The 25710-nt window shown below is 34.4% G+C and overlaps 2 protein-coding genes across 7 annotated transcripts; one reads left to right on the top strand and one right to left on the bottom strand.

Moving 5' to 3' along the window:
- Positions 1 to 761: 761 nt before the first annotated feature.
- LOC105222990 (fructose-bisphosphate aldolase) lies at positions 762 to 18177 on the bottom strand. Of its 6 annotated transcripts, none has more exons than XM_011200572.4 (5): positions 18023 to 18177; positions 7329 to 7747; positions 6411 to 6830; positions 6147 to 6346; positions 762 to 1631 (listed from the first exon to the last, which is right to left on the bottom strand). In XM_011200572.4, the coding sequence occupies exons 2-5, from the start codon at positions 7705 to 7707 to the stop codon at positions 1536 to 1538; spliced, it is 1095 nt and encodes a 364-aa protein (XP_011198874.1). In that variant the 5' UTR covers positions 7708 to 7747; positions 18023 to 18177; the 3' UTR covers positions 762 to 1535. The 6 variants fall into 6 exon arrangements, with proteins under 6 accessions (XP_011198874.1, XP_011198877.1, XP_011198875.1 ...); XM_011200575.4 differs by having other exon boundaries at positions 17942 to 18051; XM_011200573.4 differs by lacking the exon at positions 18023 to 18177 and adding an exon at positions 13632 to 13751.
- Positions 18178 to 19569: 1392 nt separating this feature from the next.
- On the top strand, positions 19570 to 24918 carry LOC105222992 (zinc finger CCCH domain-containing protein 13). The gene is made up of 8 exons (XM_011200576.4): positions 19570 to 19728; positions 19927 to 20152; positions 20223 to 20857; positions 20919 to 22510; positions 22584 to 22678; positions 22772 to 23635; positions 23705 to 23974; positions 24185 to 24918. Exons 1-8 carry the CDS (start codon positions 19690 to 19692, stop codon positions 24409 to 24411), a joined length of 3948 nt encoding a protein of 1315 aa, XP_011198878.2. The 5' UTR covers positions 19570 to 19689; the 3' UTR covers positions 24412 to 24918.
- The last annotated feature ends 792 nt before the right edge of the window (positions 24919 to 25710 follow it).

Below are 25710 nucleotides of genomic sequence, written 5' to 3'. Positions count from 1 at the left end.
TTCTCAAGTCAAATTTAACTGCCCAAAATTAAGTATTTAAATAAGGTATATAGAACAATATGAGTTTTCAAAAGATCTCACGATCGACGTTGCATACTTTTAGGCGCACAACCAACTATCAATTAACAATTATCGAAAATTGCTAATTGTATGAGATAACAAATCAGCTGCTGTAACACTGCAACAAATTTACAAACAAACAACAACAAAGCACTACGTAAAATCTATTATTGTCGCTTTGTTTGCATTTAAACGAGGCAAATGCAAATATGTATATATGTACGCAGTGCAAATATATAACATACATTGCATGTATGGCTATTTATAGTAATTTCCTCGCGACAAAATACATTGAATGTTTACGAATTAATTAATTTAGCTTTCCTGCGACGTTAGATGTGTTTGTTTTTGCGAAATTCCCAAGTTTGCGCTTTATGGAATGAACAAAGTCTTCGTTTACCTGAGTAAAGCATGTATTTATTTCAATAATTTATAATTATTATAAAAAAGCAAACAATTTGTTTAAAATCATCGTCGTCTGTGTTGACTTTTTTACACAACATGGATTTTGTGCAAATCATCGAAGTGCTAAAACTACAGATTCAAGAGTGTTACTAATATTAATTAATCTTGTTGTATATGTATGCAGTTTGTATGTATGTACGACTCATATCTAATTCAAACTTGCAGGAATTATATGTATATAGTAACGAAACGCTTAAAATAACAACTTGTTGTTTTTGTTTCAATTTCAAAGAATAGCACATGCATTGTTTTTTTTTAATATTTTATGTATTTTTATTTATTTTTTTCTGTTTTTTTTTCTCATCTCATCTTGTCTAAATTTGTTTTAACTTTCAACTTGTATTTTTTCTTCTTTTTTTTTACTTAAACATATATATAATGATAATAAATTTGTTTAGTGTAACCGCAAATAGTATTTTTGTATTGTTGTTGTTGTTCTTTTGTCGCTTAGGTTGTGTGCGCGTCCGCCGCCGTGGTCAGCAGAGTGTGTGCCGCCAAATCGCCTCGCCAGGCCAGCCTCTCCGAAAGCAGTAAAACAAACTTAACAAATTATTTGCGCAGATTTGTTGTTATTGTTACTGTTACATGCATTGTTGCGTTTGGATTTTAGTTTTTTTCTGCATTTTTGGTTCATCTTCACTTATCGTTTAAAAATGTATAACAATCTGGTGGGGAGGAAGAGGCAGCATGGTGTAAATTTTTTGTCTATGCTTTCATTTTTGGTATTACACTCTTATTTGTTGTTGTTGTTGTTCCTCCGGCTTTGGTGTTCCTACTACTAATTTATAGTAGGATATTTGTTGTTTTTTTTAATATTTCTTTTATGTTTTGTATCTGCGTCACTTTCTGCTTAATAAATAAATTGCAAACAATAATCCATCTCGACACTATTTTACGTAAGCCTGTATTTCCTCTCTAGTTCTAGTGCTACTTAGCAAATCCTCCCTCGCTTACGGCAAGCTCAGCGCTCCCACTACTTCATGCTTTTACTTGTTGTTGTTGTTTTTTGTTTAGTAAGCATGGTTGGCAATGAAGAGTGCGGCATCAGCACCGGCACCGACCACACTGCCGGCAACGTATTTGCCTACAGCGGATTCACCGTTAGCCTGAAAGAGGGCAAAGAGAAACATTAATTCACGGAAACACTCAGGAAAATATTATTCATAAGAGATAATTAATAAATAATAAAAATAATTGGGACTTTATTGGATTAAGTAGAAGTATTATGTAATATAGTCTTACTATGTATGTATATAATAGTATATATGTACATATGTATATACCTATCTACAAAAAAAATAAAATATATTATTTTGTTGTTGAAAAAAATATATATTTTCTTAATTTCAAGAAGAATATTAAAATTTACAGTAACAATACAATTTCCGCTTTATTTGAGCCAAAACAATCTCCTTAACCCTAACGAAGCCGCTGTGGTACCAAGAGCACGGTTTTTTAATACAAATTCGAAATATATAAATTTAATCAAGCTTTTCAGTTCGTTGAAATATACGCCAAAAAAGACTTTCAAGTGTTTTCAAGTGGTTTGTTTTCCTCAAATTTAGAGTCGTTTGCTTTTTTGTTCCCTGATATTATCAATTTTACCATATATCTTCTTTATTACTAAATATTTATTTTTGATAAATATAATGATAGCTCAATTCTTAAAAAAATACCGTCAAATGGATATAATTTTAACAATTTTCGTTTGGACAGAAGCTTACAAGCAACAATATGACTATGAACTTTCGAAAAATATGTCCAGAACTTTGCTTATTGTATCCTTTTTAATAGGGACTGAGAGCTAGGTAAATCAAAGCACACTCAACGCCAACAACTATTCATGTGTAACTGCAAATCAAACGAGTTTAGTCATTATGGATTTAGCCTTAGCACCTGATTATAGATTGCCCAGCAGGTTAAGGATCTTGTATCCAAATATCTGTAAGGGGAACACAGCACCCCATTAGCGCTCAGCGAATTGCTGGAATTCATCAAACTGCTGAGCCTTTCTGAGTGCATGTAATGGCGGGCAGGACACCGTAAACTTTAGATCGGCTGCAAACCTCCATTAAACTACATTCTATTCTTAATCTCTCTTACATGACGGAGACTTCAATTATTGCTACTCGGTATAGTCAACCCCAAAGTGAACTGTTGTTTAGAGACTACACTACTGCGTATTTGAAAATGCTCCAGCAAGCGAATCAAAGCAGTGCCGTATGTAACCGGAATGGACCCGGATTTCGAACAAAAACAATTACTTTATTTCAATGGTTGCTGTTCTCAAATGAGAAAATATTGAAGGTGCAATTCGCCATCTTGAAGAAAAACTCGTAAATTCATCAGCGCAAAACGTTGAAGAGAAGCTTGCCAACAGCGATGATAACTTATTCACAGCGACAGTTGATTTAAAATTGATTATTCTTTAGTAAAGTGATGCTTGAGATTTTCAGCTGAATTTTGTTTTATTGCGAAAAAGTGATGTTTCTCCGACAATAAGAGCAGCTTTGAAAGCTTTTGAATATGGGTGCCCACGACAGTCGGCTTTACGTAAACGAATTGTATCCGGATTTCTATCTGATCAAATACTGGTTCCTCTGCAGTGCGTGTAGTATAAACGTGGGCAAAAATTAGTAAGACTTTTTATTTGAAATTTAGAGCGATTGATATGATAGTCAGGTATATCTGTTCCACAATAATCATTAGTGTTTAGTATAATATATGCTTGTCTTTTTTAAGTACAGAAAGTGACTTCAGCGACCCTTACGATCAGAGAAGTTATTCAACAAAGTGAAAGCATAATTGTTTCCAAAATTACTCAATTTTTTCTAAAGACAACGTCGCGTTAACGTCTGTCAAATTATGCTTTCCGACCACCTGGATGTCATGAAACGTATTATTACTGGCGATGGGTCTTGGATCTATGCTTACGACCCGGTAACAGATGATGATTCGGTCTAATATCGTGGCAAAGGTGAGCTGAAGAAAAAAACTACGTCAAAGCAGGTTAAAAATCAAGGTTATGTTGACAGTTTTTTTCGATTATGGAGGTGTGGTGCACTCCAAATGCCTTCCGAACGGCCACACCACTGTCAACAAGGAATACTATTTGAGTGGTGGGCGTCATTTGCGCGAAGCTATTTGTTAAAAGGGACGGAATTATGGGCCAACATCTTGGTTTTTGCAACACGATAATGCAACGTCGCATACTGCATTGATTGTTCGTGAGTTTTCGCCAAATTTTCAACCAATATGGTGCTGTAACCACCGTATTCGCCTAGTTGAGCGTCTGTCTATTCAGCAAACTCAAACGACCGCTCCGGGAAAATGGTTTTGAGTCGATTAAAGATATTAAACGTGAATCGCTACGCATATTGAAGGCTATTCCGGGAATCAACTGTTTCGAAGATTAGAAAAAACTAGTGTATGGGGTCCAAGAGGAATTTCTTTGAGGCGGAGGACATAGATTTTGAAGACTAAATTAAGAATTTTAAAATTATGACCACAGTCTTAATACTTTTTGCTCATAGTCGTACACAAAAAATTTGGAGAGACTGATATACTTCGCACCAACAATGACACCAGCTGTTAAGTATCCTATAATGAACTAACCTAGTGCAAGTTACTACTTTTAAAATATTTTATAACGATATCTAAGCAAAAGGTAAAATGTTTCATTGGTTGGAGTACTTTCTTATCATTAACGAAAAAAAATTTTAAATCCACAGAAAACACATAAAAGTATTTGTAAACGCATGGATTCCTAAAAAAAATTATATAATGGTGATAAAAAAATAATAAAAAAGGATAAATAAAACTTTTTTATTTCTGAAAATATGCAAATAATAGTAAAAAATTATCATAAAATAGCTAGCAAAGGCTGAAAGTTAAATAAAGTGGTGACAACAGGCATAAAACGTAGATAAAATTTTATATAAATATATTTAATAGAAAAAAATTATTTGCAAAAATTAGCGTAATCTAATTAGTAAAATTATAAAGCACACAAACATTAAAACAAGTACATGAACTACGTATACCTATACATGTATGTAAATATAGAGTAAATATATATTATATTAATAACAACAATTATGCATAAGCTGCAGCGCATTACACGAACAACTGCTTCAAACGCGCGCCGTTCAATTTCTTACGCGCAGACTTACATATAAATTGCGCAGATGTGTGTGCGTGCTGCTTTACTTGTGTGTGTAAGTTACTTATACATAGATATAATGTGTGAAACATATTAATCTTGAATTATTTTAGTATTTGTGCGAGGCGACGAATAAGCTGGCGTTGGCCGCAAAGGAGGGTATCGAGCCAGCCTCGTAGATGCCTTGGCAAGCGAGTCCGTTAGCCTGTATTTACGCGTTTATTGTGTATAGTATTTGTATTTGTTGTGTAGTATAGAAGTCGGCGCAGGCGCAGCGATGACATTTTTAAAGTGTTGCAAGAGTGTGTGTGTGTGTGCGTAGGTGTAGAAGTGTAGGTGTGTGTGTGTGCATTTTTGTAGCATAGCGATAATATAGATTGAGAAAAATAATTTTAGGTTTTGTGCAAACACATTTAAAGCAAATAAAAAGTAGAAAATATTGCGAGTAATTGTAAAAGTAGGCAAATAAAAATATGCTTCCAAGCAAGAGTATTAAATAATTAAAAATAAAATTAATTAGTTAAATTTAATTAAATTAAATAATTAATAAAATTTAATTGTAAGCAAAGCAATAAAATTTAGTTTATTTATTAGTTTCTTTTAATATATTTTTAATATGCGTTAATTAAAATTTTTATTATTAAAAGTTAAGAAGCATAACAGAAGTAAATTTTGTTAGTAAAATTATTTACATAGATACATATTTTTCTCTAATTATTAAAAAAAAATATATATTAAAATAAGTACGTATATAAATAAATAAACAAATATTTTTATATGTAAATAAAATAAACATATATTAAATATATATTATTAAGTAAAAAAAATATATATGTACATATGTATTTCTATTTTTAATTGGAATTAAAAGGATTTTCAATGAAAAGTTATACAAATTAATTTTGTGTACTACTTTTCTCAATGCGTTGCAATTGAAACGGTTAGTTGATACAGAAAAAAAAACATTTAAAAAATTAAAAAAAATAATAATATAAAAAATAAAAAAATATTATCTTAAAGACCAAAGACAAATTAATTTAAAAATATTAAAAAAAAATAATAATAATTTGAAAAAATTAAAAAAATAATAATTAAAAAAACATTTTATTTAAAAAAATTAAATTTTCGTAACAAAAATATATTTAAAAATATTTTTATTTAAAAAAAATTAAAAAAAAAAATAATAATTTGAAAAAATTTAAAAGAAATTTTTTTAATTATTATTTTTTAAATTTTTTCAAATTATTTTAATTTAAAAATTAATTTAAAAAAAAATCATTTAAAATTCAAAAACAAACCAACAATAATTAAAAAAAAAAATTAAGTAAAATAATTTATCAACCTAACTAATCGCCATATCAACTTATGCCTACCAATCCGAAAGTATTTCACCATAAAATACAACCAAATAATCCAAAAAGTCCCATTATGTTATAATAAAAAATATACGTTTACATACCTTCGCGCGTTTCAAGAGCTCATTTTGACCAGCGGCAACATTGTCCTTCTTACCAGCCCATGCGCGCAAAACGGAAGCCTGCAAGGCACGACCGTACGAGAAGGTCAAAGCCCATGGTTTCAACAATGGCACGTTGTTGATGGCGTTCAAGTGCACGGAAGCCTCTTCCTCAGATTGACCACCAGACAAGAAGGTGATGCCTTTAAAAAAATAATAATAATATTAATACTTACAATAAATAACTAAATGACAGCAACAACATACCGGGAACAGCAGCTGGTACAGTTCTGCGGAGAGCTTCGACGGTGGCGAGCGCAACTTGATCGGGTGTGTATTTCTTGGCGCACGATTGACCGGCTGTCACCATGTTGGGCTTCAACAATGTACCCTCCAAGTAGACATGATGATCGTTCAATGCCTTGTATACGGCAGCCAATACAGTTTCGGTAACCTTTTGTGCGCGATCCAAATCGTGATCACCATCGGGCAATACTTCGGGTTCAACGATTGGTACAATGCGCTGCGATTGGCAGATGGAGGCATAACGAGCCAAAACGTTGGCGTTCTCCAAGATGGATTGGTAAGATGGGGTGTTCTTGCCGATCTTCAAGACGCAACGCCACTTGGCGAAGTCGCAACCGTCCTTCTTGTATTGGGCGCAACGGGCAGCCAAATCATCCAAACCTGTGAAGTTGAGAGAGTAGAAGATACAGTATTAGTAGGTAAACAACATTAAACTTGATATACAAGTTTTGAGAGAAGACAGATCGGAAATGGTTAGAGAGGAACAAGAAACGAAGTGTTTGAGGTTTCTGAGGAAGGCTTAAATATAGACTTAAATCTCGGGTTTCCTAATTCCCGCTTGCTATAATATTGTGTTAGAGAACTCGAACGTTTAACTTAATTCAAGAGAGACCGTTATTTTATGACAGTAATACAACGAACATGTTAACGGTATATACAGCATCTATTTACTAGTTGCAGAGTCAGCTTTCTTGAGGCTCGATTTAATAACGAAACTTAAGGTTTTGCAAACCAATATTGCTATTGTCACATTAGTAGTTCTTATCGCCTGAAACCAACCAACAAGCCCCAACCACTCAACTTAAACTTCTGAAAACCTAATCTAGCAACCCCCTACATTTCGAAGTACCAGTTATGTTACTGAAATGAACTGCTTACCCTGAGTGGTGCACTCGTCTTCAGAGCCGAACAATGGCACGACACCCTTATCGACCTTAATGCCGGGGATGATGCCGCGCTTCTTCAACAGCTCAACGAATGGGGTGCCATCATCAGCCTTCTGGTACAAGGTTTCGTGGAACAAAATCACACCAGAAATGTTCTCAGCGACTTTGGGGTCAGTGGAGAACAACAGCTGACGGTATAAGCGACGGTGTTCATCGGTATTTTCAACACCAATGTCTTGCAGACGCTTGCCCATGGTGGAGACGGACTCATCAGCAGCGAGAATGCCCTTGCCGGGAGCGACAATAGCGCGCGCAATGCGGCTAAGCTCCTCTTGCAATTCCTTGGATGGGTAGTTGAAGTAGGTGGTCATTTTGTTGTAGATTTGTTTTGATTTGGTGTGGTGAAAGAGACTGTAAAGAGATAGAAGAAGAGGAGGGAAATTGTTAGAGTGGAATTTTTATTTTTTTTTTTAATTTCGTTTAATTTAATTTAAATAATTTATTAGTGATTTTAAAAATAATAATAAAAATAAAATTTTTATTTTTTCATTTTTTTATACTAAAATTAAAAAAATCTACGATTTTTGTTTTCTTAATATTGCCTACAAACATGCTACTAACGAAATGTTGCGCAACATTGTTGCTAGCGTAAACGCAAAGGAACATATACGCAGAATGTCACGCGTATTTGCCGTTACGTCGTAACAAACGTGTAATTGTGAAAAATATATCTACAAATGTATGTATACATGTGTGTATGTATATATTCAAGGTTATGTGGGTGTTTGCTGGGTTTAATTGAAAATATATGACAATATCGCTGGATACACATGGCATAAAAAGCAATAACGGTATTAATTTTAATAAATTTTTACGACTTTTTGTTTTCATCTTTAATTATATTTACTCGGCGATGATGGCTATAAGTGATAACGCTTTAGTAGCGCTGACCAAAGTGCAGACAAGTCACAAAGTCAATGGGAAAATGTTGATAAGGCTTGTGCAACAAAGCAATAAAGTTTGTGATGGAATTATTGGATGCGCGCTTTTCGGTTACATGTTTTATTTCTATTCCTTTAATATCATTTCATAGTTTTGAAATTTTCGAATTTAAAAGTTGAAAATATTGCGAACTAGATACAATAGCAATAGCAATGGTAAGAAAAAATATTGATTTTGATTGGTAGGTTTGTATGGCAACTATATGCTATACTGCTCCGATCTGATAATATGTTCGGAGATTATAGCAAAGCTTTATGAAATAATCTATGCCAATATTGTGAAGATATCTAGTCAAATAAAAAAGTTTCCATACAAGAACTTGATTTTTAACGCTCAGTTTGTATGGCAGCTATATGCTATAGCGCTCTGACCTCAATAATACATTCGGAGAATGCAGAAATGCATTTGAAAATAATCCATGACAAATCTTGTGAAGATATATGGTCAAATAAAAAAGTTGTCCATACAAAAACTTGATTTTCAGCGTTCAATTTGTATGGCAGCTATATGCTATAATGGTCCGATATCGGCGTTTCCGACAAATAAGCAGTTCTGTACTAAGAAAAGGACGTATGCTAAATTTCAGATCAATATCTCAAAAGCTAAGACACGTAAAGACAGAAGAATATCTAAATCGACTCAGCTCAGCACAGTGATAAAAGTTCGATATTATGCCGAAAAATATGTATATGTATGATTTGTATGTGTGTATGTATACTTGTGCACACATTATTTTCAATAATTTCACATAAAACATATACGCTTTATCCACCCACAGTATTCATAGAATATATAGAGAATATAAAAAGAGAGTACGAAAATATCAAAAACTCAATAAAAAGTACAACTTAAGTTCCAGTTCTAATTTCTTAACACAAATTTCATTAAAAAAAAACTAAAAACAAAAAATCATTAAAATCTTATTAAAAAAGTATTTCTTTTCTTCAGCAAATTTCACACAAATTTATGCAGTTTATTTAAGTGAAAAATAAAATTTATTAATATAACTGTTTGTATGTATGTATCTAAGAACTCTAGTATGCATATGTATGTATACAAGTATATTAACTAAATTTCCACTTCTGCCACGCACCACAAGAAAAGTTCGACCGATTGAAGCACTACACAGATACTGAATGAAAATACGAGCACTGGAACCGCGTAAGGTACAGCGCACCAACACACAAATCGTAAGTCCGGCAGTCAACGCAAATTCGGGCGAGTAGATACGAATAGGCAGGCCCACTTTTCAGCTGAGCTGATAAGCCACGAAACGGAGATGGCATAACAACACAGGCATAACAGAGAGAGAGTAGGAGCTGACCTCCACTTAAGGAGAGCGGGTAATAGGAGATACGTAGATTGGTGGCATATGCGCGTTATGAGTGTCCTACAAAAGACTTTCACTTTCTTCATGTTGTGGAGCGGTGAAAGTGAATTTTGAGCCAGAAGATGCAGAGATGGCTAACGCTCCAAAACAAAAGCAAAAACAACAACGATAATGTGGACAAAAATGTCGAGTGCTCACTCAAAAAAAGTCGAAAAAAAATCATTTGCTCGTGAACATGCGCATGATGTTGAATGATAGAAATATATACATATATACATATGAATGTACTATATGTGTATGTGTATGTATAGTGTACGAAAACAACGCACGAAATTTCGTTTTCAATTCGCTCAATTTTTGTGATACAGACAAAATCATGACCGTCCGCACGCCGCTCCACCTAAAAACAAGCTTTCGTTATTCCTCCACCGCCTGATCGCTTTAGTGACGGCATGTGGCGTGCAAACGAACGAACACATACACATTCACTCTCGCTGCTATTTGTGCGCCGACATTGACGAAGGTCAAATAAGAGGCAAAACATGTTGCTTTACAATGCTGTTGTTGTACCCCACTTTTTTGTTTGTTACTGTAGCTATTGCAACATTTTGGTTGCTGTTGCAAACGCCGTGTTGCAGAACTTTCGTGTAGTAAATTAGGTATGTATCAGGTAGTATACCACATGTATGCATACAAGTTTTCCTTTGAGTAGAACGCGTGATTTGCTTCCATGCATTCTATTTGGATTTGTATTTATATTTATAATTTTAATTCTATAATATTTATTTATGACATCTTTCACCTACACAAGCAGGTGCTTTGGAGACCACACGCTTGGTGATGAAAGCGTTTTGTAGGTTTCGTTGACACGCTTGACATTGAAAGCAAAATCAGTCAGGAAGAGTCCTCATGGAAATGTTTTTGAAAGTTCAAACTTGCATACATATTTATAATACATATGTGCATACATACAAACACTTATATACAGACATGCATGGGGTATATTGCGCTGGAAGTCAAGGGGCAAATGTGATTTGTCAACTTAAGAGAGTTGTGAAATTATTCATAAAAATTTGTTAATATAATATGTAGTGAGTTATTCATTTTTTATAAATACATACAGATGTTGCTTATGTATATTTGTACATTTTTAACGACTTTTGGTTTTTTCCGTTTTAGTAGAAAACCGAGCTTGAATTCACATTTTTAAAGCAAATTATTAATTATTTTATTTTTAAAACCCTTATTTATACAATTTAAATATTAAAATTTTTATTTATTTTGAATTTTCAAAGTAAATAACCAGCCAAATATAAATTTTTTGGAATTGTCAAAAAAAAAAATAATAATTTTTTCCACTGTGGAAATATTATAACAAGTTATATGTAATCTTTGAGTCAATTATTATTTTTTTTTGAATATATGTACTATGTGAATGTACATAATTTTTCACATTTTTTGTAAAAATTTTGAAAATTAACTAATTCCAAACTTTTTACCAAATCTTCAAAATTTTTACATGCTTACATTGTATATTAAAAAATAATAATAAAACAAATTTTTTTCAATAAAATGAAATAATTCATTTATTTTGTAAAAATTTTGAAAATTAACCAATTCCAAAATTTTTTCCAAATTTTCCAAAAAATTTTGAAAACTAAAAACAAAAATAATAATAAACACACTTTTTTTCGACCAAATGAAAAAAAAATTTATATACAAAAATGTATAAAAAATTTATAAAATATTTTATATTTATAAAATAATTTTTTTTTATTAATAATTATTTTTATTAATTTTTATTTTTATTAATTACTCCGTTAAAAAGTTTTTTTTTTGTAATATTTAAATTATATTTCTTCATTCAAAACTCTACATATTAGTCAAAAATTTGTTTTTCAATCAATCAAATATGTTAATTTAATATTAAAAAACACAAGTAAACATTTGTTCCATGAAATAAGTAAGTCGGTTTTGAACGAAGGTCATTGCTTTTGAGCCCTAATAGAATAAGTGAATGCAACAAATTTCAATTAACTTTCATCAAAGTAAGGCGAAATTGAAATTCCAGCTGTTTAGACCTTGCGATAGTCATGTGATTGTCAAAGTTTGTGTAGAATGATTAACAATAACTTAAAACAAAGCAATTATTTAACCACATACAAGAGAAATAACCGCATTTATCTGAGAAACTTCTAAAGAAAACGCTTTTTTTCTCGATTCTTTTTATGCGAAAAGATGAAATTTCTTAAAAAATTTTATTTTTTTTTTATTTCTTATTAAAAGTGTTAAATGTAAGAGAAGCAACAAAGTCATCGATTTAAATTTAATACAAGAGAGTAATATAGCCATAAAAGTAATATAGCCATTTATTATGATGGAGCACATTTTGTTATACCAGTTTATGTGAATTATACCAGTTATTGTTTCGATTCGGCAAACGCTAAGTTCTGTAAAATCTAAGACAGCTAATATCAAACTTGGTTTAGCAACTCAGAACTTTTTGGAAACGTTCCGAAAAAACCCTTACAAGCTCTTGAAAATGTATTCTGCAATCATAACCTAATATAGAAATTAAAGCCAGACTGCCAAACAACTTTTTATTTGTTTAAATATTTCCAGCACTCGCGCACCTATTTCTATATACATACTTATATACTTCCGCAGTAGACCTCAATGAATGGGATTTTCCATTGAAGATAAAGACAAAGTACGGCAAATATAATTGAATAAATATGAAACATATAAAAATGATCATAAATATATATGCACTTACATAATATTATATATATGTATGTATATGTATATTGGGTACGTAATTTTTTTATTTCGCTCAATATAACACATATTGGAGTAGAAAACAAAATTTCAACGCTCGAAAAAACCCATTCGTCAAAATCATTTTTTTAGGTTGGTATGACTTCCAGTGAAACCTGTGCGAAATGCCACATCAATATAATTCTTAGTATTAAGTACACTCTTGTCTTTCTGAGTGATATTAATTATAAAATTACTGGTGCCGAAAGTTTCAGAATGTTGGAAAAACCATCGGTGGTAATTGTTGGTCGTAAGTGTTTTTGATTGGTACAAATTATTCAAAGAAGGTCGAAAGCGCGTTGACGACGCACCACGCCCAGGAAGGCCATCAATATCAACTGATGATCAACACGTCAATAAAATACAGGAATTGGAATCGACAACTAACAGCCAGAGATACTGGCATCGTTGGAATATCGAAAGGACCAATAAAAACCATTTTGAAAGATCATTTGGGCCCAAGAAAAGTGAAAGCACGATTGGTTTCAAAATCACTAAATCTTTTTGAAAAACAACGTCGCTTTAACGTCTGTAAAACAATGCTTTCCGACTACCAGGATGTCATGAAACGTGTTATTACTGGCGATGAGTCTTTGGTCTATGCTTACGACCCGGAAATACTCGGCCGCATATCGTGGAGAAGGTGGACCGAAACCGAAAAAACACGTAAAAGCAGCTCAAAAATCAAGATTATTTTGACAGTTTTTTTTCGATTATCGAGGTGTGGTCCCTTCGAATTTTTTCCGACCGGCCAAGCTGTCAACAAGAAATACTATTTGAAAGTTAAGCTTCAATTGCGTTTCGAAAAAAGAGGCCGGCATTATAGGCCGATGATCGATTTTTTCACCACGATAATGCATCGTCGCATACTCCATTGATTCTTCGGGAGGTTTTCAGCTTCGTGTGCCTTCTCGCTATTCAGCAAACTCAAATGACTACTCCGGGGAAACCGTTTTGAGTCTATTGAATAAAACTGCACTTCTTACGATAAAACAAAAAAATTACATAACCTCAAAAATAATTTTTGACACTCTCAATAATTTCGTCTACACGCTATTGCAATTCTTTAATGTTTTTATGCACTTTTTGCCTTAATACCACAATTTTTTACCAGTTCAAGCGAACGGCGATTTTTACCGACTTTACCTGATTCAAAATTATACAAGCTTCCTGCGGCGCTGCCAGCCAAAAATGAACTGTGACTGAAACTCGCCGGTCGATGGACTTTAATATATGCAGAAAAAACCGAATAAGCACACATACTAATGCATCGATTGTACATAATTCTATGTAAACAAATACATGCAAGCGTGCATATGATAATACAGAGAGATACCGTGAAGCCACACACCAGCCATGCAATCAAGTGAAACAACAACAATTGAAAACCACTTTTGATAACATAAGAAAACACATTTCACCAGAAGCTAGTGAAAACAACAAGAAAATTTGTGAAAAATAAAAACAACAAACAATTTCAAAACAAGTTCTTCCAGCTTTATCACGGCGTTTATGCTTATCAAAGTGCCCGCAATGGAGGGGGGTCAGATAGTAAGAAATAGTGCATAAATATATGCAAACAAGCTGATACAGTATCTACCATATACTATAAGTATATTGCGGTGGGGCGTGTCTGCTTTAAGTGTGACGTGGTACTCGACACATACTCGCACACATGCCTCAATGGCAACGCCACTCAAAAAGTAAACCGGATTAGAAAAAACGAGCCCCCGTATCTGCAAACATGCACGTATTTGAGCCGAAGTGTGAATATATTTTTAAAACTAAAATAATCAACAAGTCAATACATAAAAATATATTACGAAACCGGAATAAAGTAAATTATTTTGTTTGTGTAGCTGAAATAAACAACTTGTTTTCTTTATTTATTTCGATTAAGTCAGTATTGAGAAATATTATTTATTTTTATTAAAGCTGATCAAAACTCATTTCTTGTTGCCACGTGAAGTGTTTCGGTGTACAGCGCAGGCGCAGTATCTATGTTATGCTGGGAACAATGTTTTTGTAGTGGCTCGTGAACTTTGAAACGGTACTGGTTATATAATTGGAACTGCAGTGGACCTAATTCGATTAATATAAAGCTCCAGCATATTGATAGACTCCAATATGTTGCTAGGTGCTATTGAAGCGATGTGATCTCTATTTGGAAACATGGGTCCAAGGGCCTTTATCCTGCGTCTGTAGACAGCTGTGTAGTCAATTAGCAGGTGTTTTGGAGTAGCAGACTCCATGTCGCAGAACCGGCAATTGGCACAAGAAGCTGGGCTCACATTATATATGTACATGCATAAGTGCTTCTCGAGCTTACAATGGCCAGTGTAGAATGCGAAAAGCAGCCGAAGTTTGTCCCTTGGGAGGTTGATTACATATTTAAAACTACTATGGTTGTAATCGCCCATTAGCAACTTGGCATGACGCAAACCTTGGAGTACCAAAACCTCTCCCTACTCACTCCTTCATCCTTGCGGAGCAGCTCCTTTATGATAAAATGCCATCCAGCTGAGCTAACTGGTATCAAAATCACTTCCCTTAGCAGATAAGTGTTGAACTCAAGACGCTTTTTTGTTGCATGAAGTTTAAATCCATCTTCAGGACTTTTTTGACAACAGATAGAAATTTGTTTATGATTCTGCAAATATGAGCTCCCGCTGAAGATTTAGCTACATTATCTAACTTAACCAAAGCCTTACTATTATATGAATTAAAATTTGTAGCTATGATCTGAACTAAGCAAAGTTTACATAAGAAGTCAGTAATATACTTTATAGTGTCTATAAACGTACTACTTCAAGAAAGTGAAAAAATTCACTACCATTAACACAAAGGTTCCAAATATCCACACAGTACTGTAGTCATGCATAAATATGTACATATGTGCATGAGCAAAAACACATAGCGGCATACATATCGACTTAAGCGTGCAGTTTTTTTTGTAAAGAATTTGGACGCCTGCCATCACACCCCCGAGTGCAACGTGCTAACGAGCACCCACGAACTACTTGTATATGCATGTGTAAATAGACGAGTAATTTTATAGACAAGCCACAATTACTAAACTATTTCTATAGCCGAAATATGTACATATGTATTTGCGTGCTTTGGGACAAGTAGATAGTGCATCTTGTGGACTAGAACATTCAAGACGTACACAAAAATATAATATAATGTATATAAGTATATATTTATATATACACATAGTTATATACATATGTATATATTTTTGTCCACTTACCCATTGCACTGCCGATATTTTATGTACATAAGAATATTGTTAATTTGACGGAGAGGAATCTAGTGGAACGCTAGTTAAGAACTAAAAATTTATTTTAATTAGTAATTTTTTTTGATGATTTTCGATAGGAATGGAAAAACTGACAACAGTACTGTGTGACTAATGATTTTGAAAGTTAACTAATATGGTATTGCTGTTGGCTGAGTTAGTGTTAGAGATATTACACCGAAGAAACCTCTCTTTAAGAAATGCGACTAGTTCGGATCAAACGAAATTAATTTCACTCTTGATATTTTTATGTTATGAACTATACTCTTTTCTTCGAATATATCTTGTGCGCTTGAGGCTAACTAGGCTAAGAGCGCCCTTTAAACGCCTTTTGGTCGAAACTTTTTTTTGAAGTCGTTTGGCAAGATTTCTCGAGAACTACTCAACCGTTCTTCATGAAATTTTACACAGGTCTTTGAGATACAATTCTTAAAGACTTGGATGAAGGATTTTTTTTTTAATTACAACTATTTGAAAAAAATTCCGCGAAATTTCTGCTGAAGTTTTCATTTTTTTTTTTTGTAAAATGTTTGGCAAAAATCAAATTTTCAGTTATTTTTTACCTTTGTCTAATTTTAAGTTAAGGTTTTAAGTAAAAAATATTTTTTCACTTTAGATGATCCTGCAAGTAATTATCCTGCTAATGCGAGCGCATCTTTTTACCGAGGGGTCATCGGAAATGACGAAGTTTAAAACTTTTTTTCAAAAATTTCAAAATTTCTTTGTAATAGTGTATATATGTATGTCTGTAACAAAAAAAATTCTCATGAAATATTTAAATTTTTAGATGAGAAACAAATTTTCGGAAAAAAGGCTATTTTTTACCCGCGGAAACCCATGTAATCCCTTAACATAAATTTATTGAAAATACCTAAGAGATCTATACGTTGAATAGCTTATTGAAAGTGTGATAAGTTAAACTACTTATCATTTCAATGTAAATAGTTTTTTGACATTTATTTGAAAAGTCAAAAAATATGAATAAATAATAAGAAATCCCTAATGAATTGATATGTAATATACCAGACGATACCTAAAATGCAAAAAACATATCACCAAAAAAATCGAAATTGAGTTTTTTATTGCTTACGGTTCTCTAGATGATATTACATATCTACATATATGTATGTATTATAAAATTTTCAGCCCCCCTGTCACATACATACATATAACCATTTTATAACCAAAACTCAAATTTGGTTTCAATATGAGGATCTCTATTATATCGTTTTTGCTTTGGCTGTAAACTTATGAAAAGTGATGTTACATTATTTTGCATTTTTGGTGACGATATGAACATATACATACATATGTATGTACATACATATTATTGAAACAAAATTTGAGTTTTGGTTATAAAATGGTTATATCTGATCATTGTTATATGTATATCATAAGTGTGTATTTGCTTTTGTACGCACAGTACGAAGTATTTCACAAATACTACGGTTATGTAGTATCTACATCTGTCACTATGCATACATACATATGTAAGTACATACGTGAACATTTACTAACTTCAATGAAATTGAATTGTGTGACGCATACATATGTAAAGAGGTAATTTCCCACAGACCTTTAAATACATATGTATATTCTTAGCACACTCTTTAGCGACATACATATATACATACATACATTTTGCAGTAAAATCACTTTATCTAACGTGCAATTATCATTGCCTCTTTTAATCGCTACACTTCACATAGCGCAAAGGCAAAATATAAATAAATAAAATAACAACAAAAAATAGTCAAATAAATTTGCATGAAACTAATTGAAACAAAGAGGATCACTCAGCCATGGCATGTTAATGGTACACACTACTACTAAATGATTGGTGACCTTTGTGCCCCCGACGTCATCCCTAATCATTGAAACATTAGTCACATCAAATTGGATTGTTAATTTAGATAGCACAATTTTACACGTTTAAGTGGAGTTTTCTGCCCACACCACTCCCGTCCACGCACTTTCACACACAAACACACTTATTACGTGCGTAATGCAAATTGAAAATGCAGTTACGAAATGCCTCCTACACGCACCACCCCAAAGCTGAAATGTTACGACAACACGTCACGTATCTCAAGAACTTTTTGTGAAAATCACTATTTTAGTATTTACTTGTGTGCGACACTTTATCGTCACTCACCTGGAGTGTGTTTAACTATTAATTAACTAATTTTTTAACTGAATATTAAGTAATACACTGTGTGATTACGCGTTTACGTACCTGCAGTTTCAACTTTAGTTTTCACTGTGAGCTCTGCAAAGTGGCGAATTGGCAGCCGAAAGGTTGAATGGAGGTCGTTGCTTCAGACTGACATTCAGCTATTCAGTCAATAAGCGCCACACACCGGCAATTCGTACATTGCGCAATATTATTGCAACTATGATGAAATATTGAGCAATATTTCCAGCTAGTAAGGCGCTAGTAAAGCGTTAGTAAATTCAAATTTCAATAAAAGAAAATTTTATTAAAATATTTTTATTGAAAGTGTTGAATATTGAAAATTAAAGCTATAATTTAAGCAATTTATTAAAATTCGACATTCGAATTAATAATAAAAGTATTTATAAACAAGCAAATGATATAAAATATTGCATAGCAAATCGAAATTATTGATAGAATTGTAAAATTCGGTTCAAGTGTCCATAGGAGAGCATGATTACGCGCACAGAGTACTTTCCCGAATCTCTTTTATCTTTAAATTTGATGAAACAGTTTCGTATTCCTTCCGAAATTACAGATAAGAAGAATAACTTGAACTATCTTGGTTTACAATTTGTCGACTGAGAAAAGGAGTTCGTATACACCAGTTAAAAATACCTTTATATCATATGCCTCATATTAGTTGAGAAGTGTTTCATCCCACTATAATAATAATAAAGCTTCTAAAATCTTAACACCCCCAATAAAAAGGCGGATCGAAGATATTTACACAGTAGGCATTTAAAAATAGTTTCCAGGAAGTTGGTTACTGTCATCAGTAATTACCATGGTGACTACAAAATTTTTTGTACATATCCTACCTGTAACCAGGGTTGCAAATATTACATTAAAAAATAATTAACCGAATAATATGCCTTCAAATATATATTTTTTTGTAATCTCTAAAATCTTAATTTAAAAAAATTTTAAAATTTTTTTATTCTGTTGAAAAAAGTTATGACAAATTTTTATTTCTAATCCAATTTTGAATTTAACTTGCATTTCAACATTATTTAATTAAAAAACCCTGCTTTGAGCAAAAAAAAATTTTAGCAACAAAATAAATCATTTTCAAAAAATGTTGTTATGAGGTAAAATATTTTAATAAGAATAGATCCATAATGTATTTATAAATAACTCTTTCATGGTTAGAATTATTTCATTTTTTTAATTATTGTTCTTAAAAATTTTAGTTTTTAATATATATATTTTTATGTAATGATACACATTATTAAAAAAAGCCCGGTGATTTATTTTAGGTATATTACTTAACAATTAATGAATGTTCGTTTCCGTTAAGGCCTCATATTTAATTGTTTCTTAATCTATTGTAATCACTTTAAGGCTTTACAATAAACACCCCCGTATTTTTAGACATTTATATAAACAAAAGAATTTCATAATAAAAGCTTAAGCACCTTAGTATTTTACGGACAAAAAGTTATATCATTTTAATATACATCTTCAAGGGTTTTCAATTACATCTCTTCTCTCTTTTATATTCACCACACTTTTAGCCATGTTGATTACAGATTGCAACTCTGCATTCACGTTGATTTCGCTATCTGCATATTTATTTATTTGACATTTACACCGAATTTCTGTCAGTCAATATTAATATTTTTCACAGTCGACATTAAGGAGAAAGGATACGAAGTTTTCATAATTTCTATATTTTTCTGATAAAAATGGAAAATTTCGGCAGTGAAATCGGCCAGAAAATGCGGGTATGTGTCTCGGCATAAGTGTCTGTATAACGAAAATGTTTGAAAATATACTTTTCACTATCAAGAAATATATGCTATGAAAAGTTGTATGCTACTGTTTTAGTATTTTCAATATCAAACATTTATTGATTAAGCATCCAGATAAATTGTAAAACAATTGCACCTAGGACTTGAATTAATTGTATTGTTTTATTACAGAGTGCCGTAAAGGCCAAACTCGTAGAGTTAGGCACTGGTGGCACAGCCGGATACATAGATGATGAGCTGCCGGATTATGTGATGATTATGGTAGCGAACAAACGTTCCAAACAGCAAATGATCTCCGACCTCAACCTCTTTCTAGGCTCACAAACAGAGCTTTTCGTAACGTGGCTACATGAAGTGTTGCAAAAATTGCAAGAAGTGACATTGCCTGCAACTATTGGTAAGAAACTCATAAATGTGTAATATATATAAATATTTATTTTACTATTTTTTATTTATTTTATATATAGCCACAAAAAAACGCAAGGCTGAGCCTAAGCAGGACATTACAAGCAAAAAGGAGCGCAAGGGTAATAAAAAAGAGAGGAAAATATCAACATCCAAAAAAGCCGCAGAGGAAGTCCAAAGCGCCGCTGTAAATACAACCGAAAAATCAGCGTCATCGAGCACACCAACAGTGCCACCAATTAACTCTATTACCGACGTCTTTGCGGATGTGTTTTTGGAGAAAGCTAAGAAAAATCTGAATACAACAGCTGAAGCGGCAGCTCATATAAAAAAGGCTAAAAGTGGCAACAAAACAGCAAGTAGTGAGGTAACTAAAAACTCAGCAACCAAATTGTCTAATGAGAAAACGACTATGGCTGCGAATACCACAGTAAGCAAAGATCAGCGCTATAATGGTGCTTGTGGTGATATTTCTACTAGCAAAAAAGTCACCACAACTGCTTCCGTAATCAGTGGCAATCGAGAGAAAGACTTGGCTGAGTTAGCTGAAATACAAAAGAAAATATACGCCGCCAAAAAGCATTTACGCCAATTGGGCGAATTGGAAGACAACAGTGATGACGAGGATTTCATAAATTTGAAAGAAGATGGTACTGAAGAGGAAGTTGAAAATCTTAGTCCAAAAGCTGTCGAGACGGTATACACGTTATTTAAACCTTTATATTTGGTATTTCAATAATGTTTGATCTTATTTGCAGCCAACACAAACAATAACAGAACAACGAGGTAGCAAACGGCGTAGTCCAATTATTTTTGATGCCGGCGAAAAGAAGAGTGATGAAACAAAATCGCACGAAAATGAGGCATCTGACAGGTCCGCGCATTTTACACCACCACCGCAGGCGAACTGTGTGGTTACAAAACCGAGCAGCACCAGTGAACTGCAAAGTACTAATAATTTACGTAGTAATCAAATGTTGCTACAAAAACAGCAAAGCCAGGAACGTGAAAAGTCACGAAATCGCGAAAATGAACGTGATAGACACGACTCAACCGTTGAGGTGCCCAAGAAGCCAGTACATGAACGGTTGGGCATACGTCCGCCAGCAGTTCGTGAAGCGCAACAACAACACCAACAACCGCGACGAACGCGTGAGGATAAACAACTCTTTGTACCCTCGTTTCGGCGAAAAGATAATGATAATGAACGCGACAGGGAGCGCGAAGGCGAAAAAGAACGTGAACGTGAAAGAGAACATGATAGAAATAGAGAAAGGGAACGTGAGCGTGAACGGGAACGGGAGCGTGAACGTGAAAAAGAACGGGAGCGGGAACGTCAACGCGAGCGCGATCGTGTACGTGAGCGTGAAAGAAGTCGCCTGCCAGCTAGAGTCCGCGGTAGAAGTGAAGATAGGCGTAAAGACCATGATTTAGAACGCGAACGGGAGCGTCCTAGAGAGCGTGGTCGAGAACGTAGTCGTGATACAGTGGAAAATAGGCGTAAAGGCAGTGTGCCCCGTATGCGACGGTCATTATCGCCAATATTACGTCGCACCACAACTAATAATGAAACGCGTACACTGCCCAACATAACGGTATCGGCTATTGTGAAACCAAATTATGCCAATAAGAGCATCATCGCTGAAAAGAAGCACGACGAGGAAGGGAACTCATCAACAAGTGCAACGTCTACGGAAAGCGATGAGAGTAGTGGTGATGAGGAGTCTAAAGTCTCGCACTCGCAACAAACACAGCGGCAACGCATCGGCTCACGTGTTATTGTGGCACCTGTGAAGCCAGTGGAATCCTCCGAGGATGAGGATAAATCATTGAATTCAATTATAAAAATTAAACCACGCGCGCCAGTTTCTCCAAGTAAGCAGGCTTGTAAGACATTACTTCTACGCGCCGTCGCCGAAGCACAACGCTCGACCATCATAAAGGCACGCCACAAAGAAGAAAAGGCAGTGTCGAACAAAGTGAGCAACATCGTTCAAGATCCAACAGACGAGCGTAAATTGTATACCAAAGCTTATCGTGAGCGCTTGAAACGCGGTGCCAAAGTCACTTCCACATCGGCCACAAGCTCCAATTTGTTCAGACGCGCCACACAAAATCTTGTCATCAAGGTGGAAAGCGATATGCCGTTACAAAAGAGACGACGCGCACAAATCGACGATATGGAGGTAGAAGAGCAGGCGCATAGTGATGCGGAAGAGATAGAGGAGTCCGAAGAAGTGGAGGAGAAGTACGTGCCAGGCACGGTGTTCCAGCGCGTTGACTCCAAAATCAATTACATGTATGTGCCGCAAATGATACGCATAAAGAATGAGGAGCAGGAAAGCGAAAAGTGAGTTTTACAATTTTTTTCTCCGTTATTAATGTTTTTCGTACTACTTAAAAACTACGCTTGCTTTACACAGCTCCGACGAAGTTCCAGAGGATGGAAACGGCAATGCGCAACAATCGGCCGATAAAGCGCAACAAAGGAAAACACAATTTGTGGTTACGCTTAATGGTGAGTTAGACGGTTTCAGTCGGCGATTAAGTTATAATGTGTTTAGTTACGGCTACAGTTGACTTAATTGATTTTTCGTATTCTCCATTGCAGATGAGAAAGCGGCTTTGAAGTTCATGTCGCGCGCAAAGGCTGCCCTGAAGCGTGTACGTTCCGAATCGCCATTGCAAGAAGTCTCCTCATCCTCCTCGGTGGCGCGATCCAAACGTGCCGAAGCGTCGTCAACTACAAACACAACAACAAAATCAACACAAGCATCACGACCACGTTCGGGCGCACAAGAAAATGAGCACAGCCGTCGCGCCAGCATCAAATCACGCCTCTCAGCCAAAGTAATGCCCTCGTCAACGGTGTCACGTTTTAGCGATCACGAATCATCCAATTCATTACCGGCAACACCGCCACTAAGACGCTCCGATTTAGTCGAAACTTATCGCAAACCAAAAGAGGTCAAAAAGATTATTATTAAGAATGATACAGATGATGAGGAGATGAGCCCCAAAAAGTTATCCTCCACCATTGTTGTGGGCAACGGCAGTCAACAACGCAAACACAAGCGCACACACAGCGTGGAGCGTAACCAACAGCCCGAGCGTTCAACCACGCCACCAACGTTGCGCAAACCCGACACGCGCAAGGAGTCACGCACACCGCCCAAACGCAAACGCAGCTCCAACAGCGGCCAGTATGACGGCAGAGCGCGTACCATGGACGACAGCGATATTGATGATGATGAAGTGGTGGAGCAGCCGGTACATAAGCGGCGTTCCAGAAGCGACGATAGCACACGCATGCGCGAAAGGGGGCGTGAGCGAGAACGCGAACACGAACTACACAATCGTGAGCGCGAACGTGCAGCTTCACGTGATTATTCCGCGGAGCGACATAGCGGCGAGGAGCGACGCAAGATCTCAACGCGCAATGTGGAGGCGAAAAAGTACGACAACATACCGTCGTGTAAGTAAATTTTTGCTGTAATTTTAAGCCAATTTCAAAGTTAAAATAATATGTATTTTTATCTCACAGTGAGCTCTGTCACTTTGGACTCGTCTGCTGGTCGTATTATGAAAACGAAGGAGCGCTGTAAATACCATCCGAACTGCACCAAACAATTCTGCGACTTTTATCACCCGACTGCACCGTGTAAGAGTTTCCCGAATTGCAAATTCGCCGACAAATGCTTGTATTCGCATCCGCATTGCAAATATGATCTCGCTTGCACAAATCTGGATTGTAATTATGCGCACAGCGGTCCCAGGGATCCCGCGCAGCTGGTGCCACAGGCGCCTCCCTTATGTAAGTGTATATTTATACCTTCTACTGTCGAAATCGTATTAATATAGCTGCCATACTAACTGAACTATCAAAATCAAGTTCTTATGTGGCTTTGTATCGGTGAAAGGGTGTTGTGACTTCAGTGCAACCGAATTTGATATTTTTTTTTGTTTTTTTGAACTCAAGTTGTCAAATTAGAAACAACAAATTAATTATTTCTTCCTTTTTCAGCTTCACATGTCGTGCCTGTGCAGAACTATAAATCGATTTCAGCCACAGCAGCCGCCAGCACTACAATGTGCAAATACTATCCAACTTGCACAAAGGTGGGCTGTACCTTCTACCATCCCAAGCCATGTCGCTTTGGCAAAAATTGCATCAACAAATTGGAATGCAATTTCTATCATCACGAAGTGCAGAGCAGCAGCAAATTTAAATGGGTCGCATCGGTTGTTTAAAACGCGCTGCATGACCAGTGTCATCACTTCTAACACATACGTTTAGTAACTCTACTCTCCGTTTTTTTTTTAATATTTGTAAATTTAAATGTTGTGCAGCAATGCAAACCAATTCATATTTACCGCTACTATATTTATAAATTAAACGCTGCGTAGTTATGCTATACGCAATTAAAAAATAATATAAAAACACAAATATATGGAAAAAAATTTTAAATTATTAAAAAATGATATTCTCGCATAATAAATATTAAAATGAAATAACAAAAAAAATATAATATTAACTCGCATAAAAAAAGTAGTATAGGCGCAAACGCATAGAATGTTATACAACTTAATGTGTGTATAAATAATTATATTCGCATAGAGTTTCGCAGTAAATTCTTAAATTAGTATGTATATTAAACGTTTTTTGCATTTTAGGGCTTTTCAAGTAATTATAAATGCAGTTAAAATTAAAATAAAAATTATTATGCAAATATTTGCATAATACAAATAGTGGTTATATTTTGTGCTTTGTTGCCATTTCTTGTGGAAATTAATCCTTTCACTTTTTTATGGAAAATGTCAAAATATTTTAGAATGTTGAAAACAAAAATTTAGGCTTTGTTGATTAAGCCGTGCAGAGTTGTTGTTATTGTTGGAGCCACAAAAAAATATTCCTCCATTGCTTTTAAAGACTGCTGCAGAGTTCACTGATTATGGCCGAATTAATTTAAACAGCAGGTCTATTTACGTAGTTTGTTGTTGCAATGGCAGAAAACATTCGACAATAATTTTAGAGTTAATTATTTACATAAACTCAATATTTACGCGTGCAAATGCAATTAAAATCCACTGTTTTACTTATTATTGTCATATGGCACTCTGCAGCTGCTCAAGGTCAACTTCGTTGCAGTTTATTTTGACATTTCCCCTTTTTTTCCATTCTCAATAAATGGAATTAAAATTCACCCACAATTTATACTCACCAGCTGGTTTACAAAAATTCCAAATAATTTACTTATTTACTAAATTCACGTTAATTGCATACATATCCCTAAATTTGCAATAAAACAATCAAAACAATAACAACAAATATGATTATGAACAAATTAATGGAAATAACGAAATATTTATGATCTTCCAATTTCATAGTGAACATGAGTACTAGTTAATAACAAGGTTGTGTATAGTTTTTTCTGTTTTACTATTAACCGTTACTTTTCCACTGAAATTGAAGGAATATCTGTACCTACATACATACATATTTGATTAAACAAGTGCATAAGCATTTTGGCATACACTGCTTGCCTTTAA

The sequence above is a fragment of the Bactrocera dorsalis genome, chromosome 2 (genome assembly GCF_023373825.1).
Source record: "Bactrocera dorsalis isolate Fly_Bdor chromosome 2, ASM2337382v1, whole genome shotgun sequence".
Lineage (NCBI taxonomy): Eukaryota > Metazoa > Arthropoda > Insecta > Diptera > Tephritidae > Bactrocera > Bactrocera dorsalis.
The sequence above is the reverse complement of the archived record's forward strand: the minus strand, read 5'-3'. Positions and strand labels throughout refer to the sequence as shown.